This window comes from Aristolochia californica, unplaced genomic scaffold (assembly GCF_029961685.1).
Source record: "Aristolochia californica isolate CCGP_79_NKW_82.1479 unplaced genomic scaffold, dmAriCali1.0.hap1 SCAF_14, whole genome shotgun sequence".
Lineage (NCBI taxonomy): Eukaryota > Viridiplantae > Streptophyta > Magnoliopsida > Piperales > Aristolochiaceae > Aristolochia > Aristolochia californica.
In genome coordinates, this window is record NW_027181815.1 from 12,835,655 (window position 1) to 12,851,562 (window position 15,908).

The following is a 15,908-nucleotide window of genomic DNA, read 5'->3' on the forward strand; positions in this document are numbered from 1 at the left end:
CAACACTCAGTTAAAAATACATGTCGCCCCTTTTTCTCGACGACTGTAAAACCAAATATATAAAAACTAGAAAGTGTTTACAATTCCTAAATATTACCGACACTTTTTGTAATTATCTCTCTCTACATTTGTGCATTTCATTTTTAGATGTATATTTTTTCTTAAATTAAAACTTCAGTTTTCATTTTTCCCTTTATCTCGTAAACAAAAACATAAGGCAAATAGATCTCAACAAAACAAAAATTTTAGTATACAAAAAATTTAAAACAACAACAAATGTTAGTGAAGAAAATTTATTCACACACCACAAGTGGACACAAAATTTTTGATATCCAAGTTTGGGAACTTCCACGAGTTCAACCCTAATAGCCTGGAATTTATAAGAAAGAGATTTATAATTGATTCCACACATGTTTTAAATATGGATATGCATGTCGAAACATGTTAAAGATGAAAATGACCTATGGATCCAAATCTAAATAAATTTTCAAGTGAACGTAAGGTGGGATTTTTACCCAAGTCATACAAGCCATTATTTTGCCCATTAACAAAAAGCTGACCTAACAATCATAGATGATTGTAAAGTGATTTATCATTCAACCATGCGTAACGGGCTATATTTTTGTAAGAAATGACATATGGATTGGAAATCAATACTCAGTTAAAAATCTCCTCCCTCCCCCATTTCCCGACGATTGCAAAACCTTATATATAAACACTTGAAACAGTTTACAATCCCTAAAATTACTAACACTTTTTTGAATGATCTCTCTCTATATTTGTTCATTTCCATTTTAGAAGTATACTTTTTTCTTAAATGTAAATTTGAGTTTTCACTTTTCCCTTTATCCCGTCAACAAAAAAATAAGGCAAAAACATCACAACATAAAGAAAATTTTAGAGTTTTTGGATGCAAAAAATTTAAAAAAACATCAAATCTTAGTAAAGAAAATATTTTCATACACCACAAATGAACTCAAAAGTTTTGAGATCCATGTTTGAGAAATTCCACTAGTTCAACCTTATAGCTTTGAATTTTATAAGAAAGATTTCTAATTGATCCTACACATGTTTTAAATATGTATGCATATTTTTGTAAGAAATAACTTATGAATTAGAAGTCAACACTCAGTTAAGAATCCCCCGCCTCCCCATTTTCTTGACGATTGCAAAACATGATATATAAAACTAGAAAGAGTTTATAATCTCTAAAAATTATAGACACTTTTTGGGCATTTCCATTTTAGATGTATACTTTTTAATTAAATCAAAACTTGAGTTTTCACATTTCCCTTTATCCAGTAAACAAAAAGATAAGGCAAATTGATCATCACAAAAAAATGAAAATTTTAGAGTTTATGTATGCAAAAGATTTAAAACTACAACAAATGTAAGTAAAGAAAATTTATTCACACACCACAAATGAACACAAAAGTTTCGATATCCAAGTTTGGGAAATTCCACTAGTTCAACCATAATAGCTAAGAATTATTTTTAAGAAAGAGATTTCTAATAGATCCTACACATGTTTTAAATATGGATAAGCATGATTAAAACACGTTAAAGATGCAAATGACATATGGATCCAAACCTCTTGAAATTCTCAAGTGAACGTGGAGTGGAATATTTACCCGAGTCAAACAAGCCATTATTTTGCCCATTTAAAAAAAAGCTGACGTAACAATCATAGATGATTGTAAAGTGATTTATCGGTCAATCATGTGTAACGGGCAATATTTTGGAAAGAAATGACTTATGGATTTGGAGTCAAAACTCAGTTAAGAATCCCTCGCCTCTCCCTTTTCCCGATGATTGCAAAACCTAATATATAAAAACAAGAAAGAGTTTACAATCCCTAAAAATTAGAGACACTTTTAGAATTATCTCTCACTACATTTGTTAATTTGCATTTTAGATGTTTACTTTTTTCTTAAATCAAAACTTGAGTTTTGATTCCCTTTATCTCGTAAACCAAAAGATAAGGCATAAGGCAAATAGATCACAACAAAATGAAAATTTTAGAGTTTATGTATGCAAAAAATATAAAACAACAAAAAATATAAGTAAAGAAAATTTATTCACACACCACAAATTAACACAAAAGTTTTGATATCAAAGTTTGGGAAATTCCACTAATTCAGCCCTTATAGCTTGGAATTTTGTAAGAAAGAGATTTCTAATTGATCCTACTCATGTTTTAAATATGGATACACATGCTTGAAACAAGTTAAAGATGCAAATGATCTATGGATATAAATCTCATTAACTTCTCAAGTGAACGTGCGGTGGGAAATTTACCTGAGTCAAACAAGCCATTATTTTGCCCATTGACAAAAAGTTGACCTAACAATCATAGATGATTTATCAGTCAATCATGCGTAACGGGCATTATTTTTTTAAGAAATAACTTATGGATAGGGAGTCAACACTCAGTAAAAAATCCCCCACCTCCCTCTTTTCCCGATGTTTGCAAAACTTAATAAATAAAAACTAGAAAGAGATTACAATGTCTTAAAATTACCGACACTTTTTGGAATTATCTCTTTCAACATTTGTGCATTTTCTTTTTAGATGTATATTTTTTTTTAAAATAAAAACTTGAATCACTTTTCCTTTTTCTTGTTAACAAAAAGATAAGGCAAATAGATCACAACAAAATTAAAATTTTAGAGTTTATGTATGCAAAAAAATTAAAACTACAACAAATGTAACTAAAGAAAATTTATTCACACGCCACAAATGAACACAAAAGTTTTGATATCCACGTTTGGGAAATTCCATTAGTTCAACCCTATTTGCTTGGAATTTTATAAGAAAGAGATTTTTAATTGATCCTACACATATTTTTAATATGGATAAGCATGCTTGAAGCATATTAAAGATTCAAATAACCTATGGATCCAAACCTCATTAAATTATGAAGTGAACAGGTCATGGCATATTTTCCCGATCCAATCAAACCATTATTTTGCCCATTTACAAAAAGCTGACCTTACAATCATAGATGATTTGTAAAGTAATTTGTCAGTTAATCATGCATAACAACCTATATTTTAGTAAGAAATGACTGATGTATTGGGAGTCAACACTCAGTTAAAAATCCCCTGCCTCCCCCTTTTCCTGATGATTGCAAAATCTGATACATAAAAAGTAGAAAGAGTTTACAATCCCTAAAAATTACAGACACGTTTTGGAATAATCTCTCTCTACATTAGTACAATTCCATTTAAGATATACACTGTTTTCTTAAATCAAAACTTGAGTTTTCACTTTTCCCTTTATCTTGTGAAAAAAAAGAAGATAAGGCAAATAGATGACAACAAAATGAAAATTTCGAGTTTATGTATGCAAAAAATATAAAACAACAAAAAATGGAAAAGAAGAAAATTTATTCACACACCACAAATGAAAAAAAAAAGTTTTGATATCCAAATTTGGGATATTCCACTAGTTCAATCCTTATAGCTTGAAATTTTATAAGAAAGAGATTTCTAATTGATCCTACACATGTTTTAATATATGGATATGCATGCTTGAAACATGTTAAATATGCAAATGACCTATGGATCCAAACCTCATTAAATTCTCAAGGGAACATGTGGTGGGATATTTACCCGAGTCAAACAATCCATTATTTTTCCCATTTACAAAAAGCGGACCTTACAATCCTAGATGATTGTAAAGTGATTTATCAGTCAATCATGCGTAAATGGCTATATTTATTTAAGAAATGCCTTATGGATTGGGAGTCAACACTCAATTAAGAATCCCCCGCCCCCTTTTTCCCGACGATTGGAAAACCTGATATATAAAAAATAGAAAGAGTTTACAATCCCTAACAAGTATAGACACTTCTTGGAATTATCTCTCTCTACTTTTGTGCATTTCCATTTTAGATGTATAGTTTTTTCTTAAATCAAAACTTGAATTTACACTTTCCCCTTTTATTTCATAAAAAAAAAAGATAAGGCAAATTGATCACAAGAAAATGAAATTTTTAGAGTTTATGTATGCAAAAAAATTTAAACAATAACAAATGTAAGTAACGAAAATTTATTCAAACACCACGAATGAACACAAAAGTTTTGTTATCCAAGTTTGGGAAATTCCACTAGTTCAACCCTAATAGCTCTGAATTTTATAACAAAGAGATTTCTAATTGATCCTACACATGTTTTAAATATGGATACACATGCTTGAAACATGTTAAAGATGCAAATGACCTATGGATCCCAACCTCATTAAATTCTCAAGTGAACGTGCGGTGGGATATTTACCTGAGTCAAACAAGCCATTATTTTGCCCATTTACAAAAAGCTGACCTCACAATTTGTTAAACTCCCTTGCCATGGATCGAGTCACCCGATGATCTCCCCTTGATTCCAGGTTGAAATACAACCTTGAGGAGGAGGACTTGTGATTTTTAGAACGCCCTCTTGCTGATGATAATCAAGCTTTCAAAGGAAGCTTGCACCTTGGACCTCGTTGGGAGAGAAAATCCGATCTATGGGCTAAACTATTGATCAATTGCTTAATTTTTTTTCCAACACCCATTCTCCCTATAATAGGAGATTAGGGTTGACGTCCATAGCAAAGGCCAAAAAAAGGCCCCACTAAATTGAGAGAAATTACATCTAAACCGGCCAAGTGCCTAAACCTGAAAATACATAAGTTAACCCCGCCGTCTACTAACTACTCTACTTGCTATGGAATCCATAACATTACCCCCCTCTTGGAGAAAGAGCTTGTCCTCAAGCTCAAAGTTGGGGTAGAGTGTCCTGAATGCATCTAAATGTTCCCAGGAGGCTTATATAGGGTCCTTCTCTACCCAATGAACTAAAATCTCCCACCAACCACCGTCACGGCAAGCATGCAAAACCTGAGCTGGAGTGAGCAAAACATGGCCATCCTCTAACCCGGAAAGGGTGTGTGCAACATAGGCGAGTCACCCTTGAATGACTTCAAAAGAAAGACATGGAAGACATTATGAATCTTGGCGTCTAGGGGGAGGTCCAGCCGATAAGCCACACTGCCAACACGATCCAAAATTTGGAATGGCCCATAGAATTTTGGTGAAAGTTTGTGACGTTTGGAGGTTGTTAGTGAAAGTTGGCGGTAATTTTGAAGACGAAGCCAGACATAGTCCCCAGAAGCATAAGAGTGGTCACGATGTCTTTTGTCATATGTGTTCTTCATTGTAGCCTGAGTTTGCTACAAGCGAGCCTTGACCTGGTCGACCATACGATCACGTTCCCCCAAAGTTTGGTCTAGAGCAGCCACGCGAGAAGAGCGAGCCACATATGATAATAGTTGAGGGGGTTCATGACCATATACCACTCTGAAAGGTGTAGTCTGGAGGGCTGTGTGATAGGAGGTATTGTAACAAAACTCGGCCCAGGTGAGCCAACTGACCCAACTTTTTGGATTATCCTCCACGAATCAACGCAAATACATATCAATGGTTGACCACCTCATTTTGGCCTTCCGTCTATGGGTGGCAGGTGGACAAGCAAGCCAATTTAGTGCCATGTAAAGTGAAAAGCTCTTTCCAAAAGGTACTAGTGAACACCACATCCAGGTTACTGGTAATGGACTCCAGTAAATCATGAAGGCGGACAATCTGATCCATAAAAATCTGAGCCACGTATGACCCCATGTAAGGGTGCGACAGGGGAATGAAGTGACCATATTTGGAGAAGTGATCCACCACTACCAATATAATAGATTTACCGGAGGACTTTGGGAGGCCATCAATTATATCCATTAAAATATCTGCCCATACCTAAGATGGGAGCTGGAGAGGCTGAAGCAAGCTTGCTGGGTTTAATGATTTGGTTTTGTTCCTTTGGCAGACCTGACATGCTGACATATATTCCGCCACCATGTGTTTCATGTCGTGCCAATAGAAGCCCGACTAAGTCGGAAATAGGTCTTTTGCTGACTTTCATGAGTGCTGTCATGATTTGTTGATATGATGGTAGGGAGTAGGGCTGAAGTAGGAGATAGATAAACCCAATTCTTGTACAGTATGAGTCTATCTTGGAGGGCCCAGTTGCTGTCCATGGTCTGCTGCTCAATGCTGTGAAACAGATCAAGGAGCACCAGTGTTTTCTGAATTTCATCCTGAAGTGAATCCAGAAAAAGAAACCGTGGTTGACTAATTGCATGTAGCTGTGGCTCCGACAGTTCCCAGCGGGATAAGGCATCGCCCCCCTTATTGAGTCATCCCGGTTTATATTCCACCTTAAAATTGAAACCCATCAATTTACTAAGCCAATGCTGCTGGGGAGGCTGGTTATGCGTTGTTCTAAAAGATACTTCAAGCTGCAGTGGTCGGTACGGATAACAAAGAGTCAACCCTAAAGATATGGCCGCCAATGCTGAATGGCTTTGCCTAACCCAATAAGCTCCCGTTCATAAGTGGCTAATTTGTGATGGTGTGGGGCGAGGTGCCTGCTGAAATATGCAATGGGATGGCCCTGTTGTTATAAGACCGCGCCTATGCTGCCTCTGGAGGCATCACATCCTATAATAAATGGTTCGTCAAAATTTGGAAGTTGGAGCACCGGAGCTGTGGCTAAGGCGTGCTTCAACTGATCAAAAAAGGAGGCAGCAGCTTCTGACCAATGGAAAGCGTTACACTTCAGTAAATTGTTGAGAGGGGCTGCGAGCAGGCCATAGTCGTGAATAAACTTTCGATAGTACCCGACGAGGCCTAAGAATCCCCGTAAGGCAGTGACGGAATCGGGAGAGGGCTAGTCAACAACTACCTGAATTTTGCTACTGTCGGCCTTAACTCCCGAGGTTGAGATGACATGTCCCAGATAAGCTCCTTCGGTACCACCGAAGGAGCACTTGGATTGCTTGAAAAATAAATGATGTGAACATAGAAGGTTGAAGACATGGTGCAGGTGCTGAATATGGTCCTCCTAGTCTTGCTATATATCAAAATATCATCAAAGAAAACTAGAACATATTGTCGTAAGAGAGGAAGAGATACCTCGTTCATAAGGGCCTGAAATGTGGAGAGGGCATTGGATAGCCCAAATGGCATGACAAGGAATTCAAAGTGGCCATGATGCGTGCGGAAGGCCGTCTTCTCCACATATGGAGGGTGGACCCGAATCTGGTGGTACCCAGATCTTAAATCCAGTTTAGTAAATAATGCTGCCCCATGTAATTTTTCCAAGAGTTCGTCCACCACAGATATGGGAAATTTATCCTTGATGAGCATTCAACTCTCTGTAGTCCACACAAAAATGCCAAGTGTTGTCAAGTTTCTTCACTAATAAGACCGATGAAGAACATGGAGACCGACTGGGTTGAATAATGCCTTGCACTAACATAGTTTGACATTGCCGCTCGATTTCATCTTTTCGCAAATGGGGGTAGCGGTAGGGCTGCTCGACTACTGGCTCAGTTCCCATTTTTAAAGGAATCCGATGGTTGATAGATGCCATATTCTGACATGAGAACTAGGTTAATTATAATAAAATAACCTTTATAATTGTGTTATAGGTGGTTACTTATCGGTTTTCAAATGAAATGAGCATTTATTGAATTTGACATTAATCACTGTCGATATTGCATATTTCTCTCTCCTGAATTAAATTTCATTATTTTTTAGTTTTATTTCTTCCTGAAATGGTTTTTATAGATTCAATTATGGAATTTCAGGAGAATTTGGGTGGAGAAGAAGATATTTACCAAAATGCCCTTAGTGAAATGGAGGTAATTTCTAGGGCAAATCGTTTTAAAATAAGAAAAATCATATTTAAAGCAAGGGGGAGCGTCAAAAGAGGGGGGACGGGGTAGACCCGAGAGGGAAAACCCGAGAGGGGAGACCCGAGCGGGAAGACAAAACAAAGCACGACCGTCGACCGAAACAGGGGAAGACCTGAGAGGAGTTTCCCTCCGTCGGTCGCCGCGTCACCATCGTTCGCCGCGGCACCGTCGTCCACCGCCGTCAACCGCCGTCCAGCAACCGAGAACAAACCCGAGGAGAGCTCGAGAGAGTCTCCGTCGAGGTGAGTTCGATAGTTTCTGCTCGCCAGAACAGAGCACCGGAAACAGAGGAGACCCGAGAGGAGTTTCCCACCGTCGCTCGCTGGACCACTGTCTTTCGCTGCGCCACCGTCGTCCACCGCTGTCCAGCAACCGAGAACAAACCCGAGGAGAACTCGAGAGAGTCTCCGTCGAGGTGAGTTCGACAGTCGTCGCTCGCCAGACCGAGAAGTGATCCGAGAGGGCTTCTCCGGTGCAACTTCCGCTTTTCGACCATCCTCCGGCGTCGGTTACGTATTTCCTACCATTCCAGGAGCTATTCCGACTCCAACCGAGACTCGAGAGAGCCGGTTAGAGAACGTCAGCTCTGTTTCATTCTTCGCCGGACGTTCCCTCCATCCGTCGGCTTCCAACCTTCGTCGCCGGCGTCGTCTCTTCCTCCGGCCACTCACTCTTGCCAACCTGAAGCCATTGATTTCGGGAAATTGCAGCACCCGTGAGAATGAGTTGCTGCCAAGCGAGAGGAAGAAGAAGGGGAGTAATTCGTCATTATTGAATTTAATTTTTTATATGGTTTGAACTTAGGTTTTGAATGTTAATTGAATCTGATTTGATAATTAATATTTATTTAAGATTTGTTTTCTGGATATTTGATTAAATTAGCTAATTAGGGTAGGATTATAATTGAGGTTGGATTTTGGTATTTTAATCCGATTTCTATCGTTCACTCTATGCGCCCGAGAGGGGCTAGACGCAAGGATTGAGAAATCGGATTCGTGATTACGTGGCGCTCGAGAGAGGCATGAATCACGATAAAATCCAGAGTTGATAATTTTAGCATCATCACAATAGGAAATTGATTCTCTGCATTCTATTGTAATCCGCTCTTTGACATTAACTCTAGGCGCCCGAGAGGGGCTAGACACAAGGATTGAGAATCCAGATTCGTGGTTACGTGGCGCTCGAGAGAGGCACAAATCACGGTAAAATCCAGAGTTGACGTTTCCTGTTGTGCAAGTAGTTAATTAGATTATTGTTTGATAATTTAGGATATAATTAGTGTTTAGTTCAGATTAATTCATCATATTTGGTTAGGCTAGTTGACTGAAGAATACACAGAATTCAATCCTCCCTGTGGATATGACCCTCGCTTACTGCTAGATTACACGAACGATTCGTACGCTTGCGAGGTATTAATGCCGATGTAACTAAATTTCACATTAAGTTTTTGGCGCCGTTGCCGGGGAGGCACTTATTAAGCGTATTTCTTTGTTCTCCATAGTCTTAGGTTAGATTTTTTTTATTTTTTTATTTTTTTTATTTTTATTTTTATTTTATTTTTATTTTTTATTTTTTTTTGTGTTCATAATTTTAGTTTGGTATTTTTTATGGAATTCTTCTAGTTAGTTCATATTTTTAGTAGTGAGTTTGTTAGCTTAATTTGATAGTTCATTTTGTTTCTTTTTGTGTTTTTATGCACGGGCGCCGCTCCCTAGGTGGATCATTAGCTCCCTTTTTTGAAGAGGTAGAACATATTTGTAGGAAAACACCCGAAGTCAAGTTAGGAGCTACCATGGCCAATCAGGGCGAACCATTATAGTTACCTGCAGCAGGTGACCGTAGAGCCCTGAGGGATTATTCTATCCCATCCCACTTCACATCACCTTCTTGCATTATATTGCCACCCACTATTGCCGCCAGTTATGAGTTGAAACCGGTTGTGATCCAACTCCTCCCTACATTCTATGGGTTGGAGAAGGAGGACCCATATTACCGCATCAAGGAATTCTTAGATATTTGTGCAACTTTCAAATTCCAGAATTTCTCAGATGACTCTATCCGGTTAAGACTTTTTCCATTTTCACTTAAGGATAAGGCCAAGTCTTGGCTTAATTCCTTAGAGGTGGGCAGCATTACTTCATGGGACACATTAGTCACAAATTTTTTGTCCAAATACTTTCCCATTCAGAGAACTACAGCCCTCAGGAGAGAAATCTCCAACTTTATGCAGCAGAAGGGTGAACACTTTTATGAGGCTTGGGAGAAATGGAAGGATTTGATCCGTAGGTGTCCGCATCATGGGTTTGAGAAATGGCATTTAGTGCAATACTTTTATCAAGGTCTTACACCCCAGGTTAGATCCATGGTAGATGCAACGAGTTGTGGGAGTTTGATGGGTAAGAGTGCTAGTGAGGCGTGGGACTTCTTTGAAACGTTGAGTGATCAATCTCAGCAATGGGGTTCGTCATTTAATGTCGATAGGAGATCCCACGAAGCCAAAAGAGGGGGTCTCTACGAGGTTAGTGAAACACCTATGCTCATGGCCAAGATTGAGGGGTTGACTAGAAAAATTGATGCCCTTATGGTGTCCAAGAGTTCACCTGCTCCTCACCCATCTACTGTCTGTGCCATATGCTCTGGTTCCTCTCATCCCACACAAATGTGTCCATCTAGTTCATCCTACCCAGAGCTCATTGAGGACTTGGAATGCAGTCCAAAATTTTCATAGACCAAACCGGAACGATCTTTTTTCAGAAACATATAATCCGGGTTGGGCTAGGCACCCAAATTTCTCATGGTCCAAGGGCCCACAGGTTGGGGGTCCTCCAGGGTTTACTCAACCCCAAGCTCCACTCCCACACTTCACTCAACAGCCATTGATTCCACAAAAACCTTCACTTGAGGATACACTTCAATTATTCATGCAGAATACACAGTCCTCCATTGCTAAACTTGAAATGCAAGTGAGTCAGTTAGCCAGCCACATGAGTGAACAAGCACAAAATAGACTCCCGAGTCAAACCATTCCTAACCCCAAAAGCACACATGAGAGTGGGTTGAGTTCCAAACCCCACCATGAGCAAGCCAAAGCCATAACCACCCTTAGGAGTGGTCGTGAGTTGAACAATGGGGTAGGGACCACTAAGTCTAAGGAGTCAAAGGATGACAATGGGGACACATCATTGAGTGAAGAACCTCCAAGTTCTCCACCAACAGCCAAGCAGATCCCTAACCAAGTCCCACTAGCTCCTTATCCACAGAGGTTATCGGGCCCACCTAGGAAAGGAGATAGCATGCATGAAACATTGGAACTATTTAGTAAGGTTCACATTAACATTCCACTTCTTGATGCTATTAGGCAAGTCCCTACCTATGCCCGATTTTTGAAAGACCTTTGTACACAGAAGAGAAAACAACATGTTAACAAAAAGGTCTTTCTTACTGAGAATGTAAGCTCAATTCTGAAGCACAACACTCCTCCTAAAGTTAAAGATCCTGGATGTCCCACAATTTCATTTGTCATTGGTGAACATACCATCCAGAGAGCTCTTCTTGACTTAGGGGCAAGTGTGAATTTGCTTCCTTTCTTTGTGTACCAACAATTAGGTTTGGGGGAATTGAAGCCTACCCCCATCACACTTCAACTAGCTGACCGTTCTATCAAGATACCACGAGGAATAGTTGAAGATGTTTTGATAAAAGTGGACAAATTTCTGTTCCCGATTGATTTTATTGTTCTTGATACAGAACCAGTAGTCAATGTGACCAACCAAATTCCTGTCATCCTAGGACGTCCCTTCTTAGCCACATCTAATGCTATCATTCATTGTAAAAATGGTGAGTTGGAGTTGTCTTTTGGAAATTTTAAGGTCTCATTGAATGTATTTAATGCCGGGCACCACCCACTTGAGTCTGATGATCTGAGTCCTGCATTTAAGATAGAAACTGTTATGCTTGATGACGAATCCACTTTTGAATCTTTTGAGTCTTGCATAACATCTTTAGACAGGGACTATTTTGATGAGGAAACATATTTCCGAGAGGTTAATTCTTTACTCAATTCTGTACCTCTGTTGGAGGAAGCTTATGAGGTTATCACAACTGAACATCCACAGGATCTTCCTCTTGACTTGGACAAACCTCTTGAAACTTCCAAGCTAGATCTTAAGCCACTTCCTCCCACATTGAAGTATGCGTTCTTGGGACCCATGAACTCATTACCAGTCATTATTTCCTCTGATTTGAGTACTGAGCAGGAGGAACAATTGACTGAAGTTTTACAAGCACACAGAGAGGCATTGGGGTGGACTCTTGATGCCTTAAAAGGGATTAGCCCCTCCATATGCATGCATCATATTCATTTGGAGGAGGGGACTAAAGCCTCACGTGAGATGCAACGTAGGTTAAATCCCCATATGCTGGAGGTTGTGAGAGAAGAAGTCATCAGGCTGCTTGTGACAGGAATCATTTACCCTATTTCCTATAGCACCTGGGTGAGTCCAATTCAAGTTGTCCCTAAGAAAGGGGGGATAACTATAATGAAAAATGAGAGTGGTGAATTGATTCCCACAAGAACTACCACCAAGTGGCGTGTCTGCATTGACTATAGAAAACTTAATTCCGCCACTAGGAAGTATCACTTCCCACTACCTTTCATTGATCAGGTACTAGAGCGATTGGCCGGCCACAATTTTTATTGCTTCTTAGATGGATACTCCGGCTACAATCAAAATCCCATTGCTCCAGAAGACCAGGAAAAGACCACATTCACGTGTCCGTTTGGCACCTATGCTTACAGACTCATGCCTTTTGGTTTATGCAATGCGCTCGCCACTTTCCAACGGTGCATGATGAGTATCTTTTCTGACATGATTGGTGAATTTTTAGAGGTCTTTATGGATGACTTTTCTGTGTTTGGCTCTAGTTTTGATACATGTCTGCACAATCTTTCACTCGTATTGTCACGTTGCATTAAGTCCAATTTAGTCTTGAATTGGGAGAAATGCCACTTCATGGTGAAAGAAGGAATTGTTTTAGGACATGTAGTGTCTGAGTGGGGTGTAGAAGTGGACAAAGCCAAGGTTGATCTAATAGCCAATCTGCCACCACCCACTTCTGTGAAGGGGGTGCATTCTTTCCTTGGCCATGCTGGGTTCTATAGGCATTTCATTAAAGACTTTAGCAAAATTTCTCGTCCTTTGACGAATTTACTTGCTCAAGATGTTGCTTTTGCCTTTGATGATGCCTGTATTCATGCTTTTGAGACACTGAAGAAATGTTTGTCCACTGCACCCATTGTCCAACCCCCTATTTGGTCTTTGCCTTTTGAGTTGATGTGTGATGCCTCTGACTATGCATTGGGGGCTGTTTTGGGGCAAAAGACGGATAAAATGCCCTGTGTCATTCAATATACTAGCCGCACTCTTCATGATGCTCAATTGAATTACACTACCACTGAGAAGGAGTTGCTAGCTGTTGTGTTTGCCTTGAAAAAATTCAGATCATATCTGATAGGGTCAAAGGTTATAGTGTTCACTGATCATTCTGCTTTGAAGTACTTATTATCCATCAAGGACACTAAACCTCGCTTGATTAGATGGATCTTGCAATTGCAAGAATTTGACCTTGAAATTCGAGATAAGAAGGGTTGTGAGAATGTTGTTGCTGATCATCTATCTAGGATCTGTGTAGTACCTCAGGAAGGATTCCTTCCTTTAAATGATTCCTTCCCTGATGAACAACTTCTCCAAGTATCCCAGTTGCCTTGGTTTGCTGACATAGTCAACTATCTTGTAACTCATAAGATTCCTGATTATTGGAGTAAACAAGATAGGTTGAAATTCTTTTCCCAAGTCAAACATTTTTTTTGGGATGACCCTTATTTGTTCAAGGTGTGTTCTGACCAAGTCATTAGGTGTTGTGTACATGAGCAAGACTTTGCCAACATTCTTGAATTTTGTCATTCCCATGCATGTGGTGGACATTTTGGTGCTAGAAAGACAACGGCTAAAGTCTTGCAATGTGGTTTCTATTGGCCTTCATTATTTAGAGATGCCCATGAGTTTTGTCAGGTGTGTGATAAATGCCAACGAACTGGTTGTTTGTGTAGGAAGAACAAGATGCCTCTTAAACCCATTCTTATTGTTGAATTGTTTGATGTGTGGAGTATTGACTTCAAGGGTCCTTTTCCTGTCTTGTTCAGCTATCAATACATTCTTGTTGCTGTTGAATATGTCTCTAAATGGATTGAAGCTATATCATGTAAGACAAACGATCACAAAGTGGTGGTAAAGTTTTTAAAAGAAAATATCTTTAATCGGTTTGGTACCCCGAGAGCGATCATCAGTGATGGGGGATCTCATTTTTGTAATAGAGCATTTGAGACCTTATTGAAGAAATATTCCATCACTCATCGGGTGTCCACTCTGTACCACCCGCAAACTTGTGGTCAAGTGGAAATCTCTAATAGGGAGATCAAACGGATTTTGGAGAAATCGGTTCGCTTTGATAGGAAAGATTGGTCCACTCGATTGGACGATGCCTTATGGGCCTATCGAACCGCTTATAAGACTCCGATTGGGATGTCTCCATTTCGCCTAGTGTTCGGCAAAGCATGTCATCTACCTGTTGAGCTTGAGCATAGAGCTTATTGGGCCATTAAGGCTTTAAATTTTGATTTAACTCAAGCGGGTGAGGAGAGAAAGTTGCAATTGAATGAGTTGGAGGAGATGCGTCATGATGCTTATGAGAATGCCAAACTGTATAAGGAGCGAACAAAGCTTTTACATGATAAATCTATTTTTCGCAAGTCTTTTACTGTTGGGCAGAATGTTTTACTTTATAACTCACGATTGCATTTGTTTCCAGGGAAGCTAAGATCCAGGTGGTCCAGTCCATTTGAAGTTACACAGGTGTTTCCTCATGGCGCTATTGAGATCCGCAATCACAGAGACGGGTCGGTCTTCAAAGTTAACGGTCAGAGGCTCAAACCGTATCTTGAGAATGTCCCCACACCGAAGGAGGTGATGGTGATTTTCTTGGAGGAACCTGTCATTTCATCTTGAATGCGTCAGAGTCTTGCTTACGACTATAAACTTAGCACATTGTGGGCAATCCCCACATTTCTATCCCTTTTTACATTACAGTTTTATTTTTATTTTATTTTATTTTATTTTTTTTAGTATTTTATTTCATTTTTTTATTTATTTTTATTTTTTTAATTTTTTGTTTGGTTTATTCATTCTTATTTGCCGACTGAGAGCATAAATGGTTCTGATAGTCGATGACCAGACTTTTGGTCCCTAGTTTGAGAGGTCTGTACTCAAACAACCGTTCTGGGATTGACCAGTTCAATCTTGAAGTATTGAATGAAAACCTTATGGTGAGTAACTTAAGGACTTGTGTTCAGCGCGTGATTCCTGCTGCCTTCAGTGGCCAGTCACACGAAGATTTCTTCAAAGTGTGATGTGGGATAGCGGTTTCATCTACGGATGATTACCTACGGGTACGGCTGATACGAGTAAATCCTCTTCGAGGGAGACTATGTATCATTCTTGGGGGTCTTTATTGACTTTTCGGTACTATTGTTGATGACCAAACACATATGGTCCCACCTATGGATTTAGGAGCCCTGAGGGAGGTTAACCCTCAACCTGCTGGAGTATAACTAGCTAAGTTGTTATTCCTTTTTGTAGTCGTTCTAGTGTTTTAACTTTTCCCCATTGAGGACAACGTCGGGTTTAGGTTTGGGGGGGGGGGGGGGGGGGGGGAGGGAATGACTCTTTTTTGTCTTAGCAATAATTTTCTTTTGATTTCTGTTCCCGGTTTTCAAATTACTCCTCTTAGTATGTGGTTAACATTAGTAGAGTTAAAATAAGTTGTTCAAATGTGTTTCAAATTTTTTTCGTAAATTTGTGTAGAATATGCCTATTAGAAATCTGATATCATTTGTTGTGATTCATGAGAATTCAATGGGATAACTTACTATTGCATTAGACTTGGAACTTAGTTGCAAAAGAGAACATGTAAATCTAGTGTTGATCTATGTTAGTCTGAATAGTCTTGTATGCCTGTTTGAACTCATTCCTTTTTATACCTCAGTGAAATTCCTTGTTGTAATGTAT

General features: G+C 39.2%; 1 protein-coding gene and 1 non-coding gene across 2 annotated transcripts; one reads left to right on the forward strand and one right to left on the reverse strand.

Annotated features, from left to right (window-relative positions):
• Positions 1 to 9,982: 9,982 nt before the first annotated feature.
• On the reverse strand, positions 9,983 to 10,089 carry LOC137950966 (small nucleolar RNA R71). Its single transcript, XR_011112052.1, has one exon. It is a non-coding gene; the product is annotated as a small nucleolar RNA R71 (small nucleolar RNA).
• Positions 10,090 to 11,120: 1,031 nt separating this feature from the next.
• On the forward strand, positions 11,121 to 15,488 carry LOC137949407 (uncharacterized; the record flags this gene model as incomplete). The annotated part of the gene is made up of 4 exons (XM_068795468.1): positions 11,121 to 12,059; positions 13,590 to 13,720; positions 14,333 to 14,444; positions 15,480 to 15,488. Coding segments are annotated over 4 exons (1,191 nt in total), but the record flags the coding sequence as incomplete, so codon positions are not given.
• Positions 15,489 to 15,908: the final 420 nt, after the last annotated feature.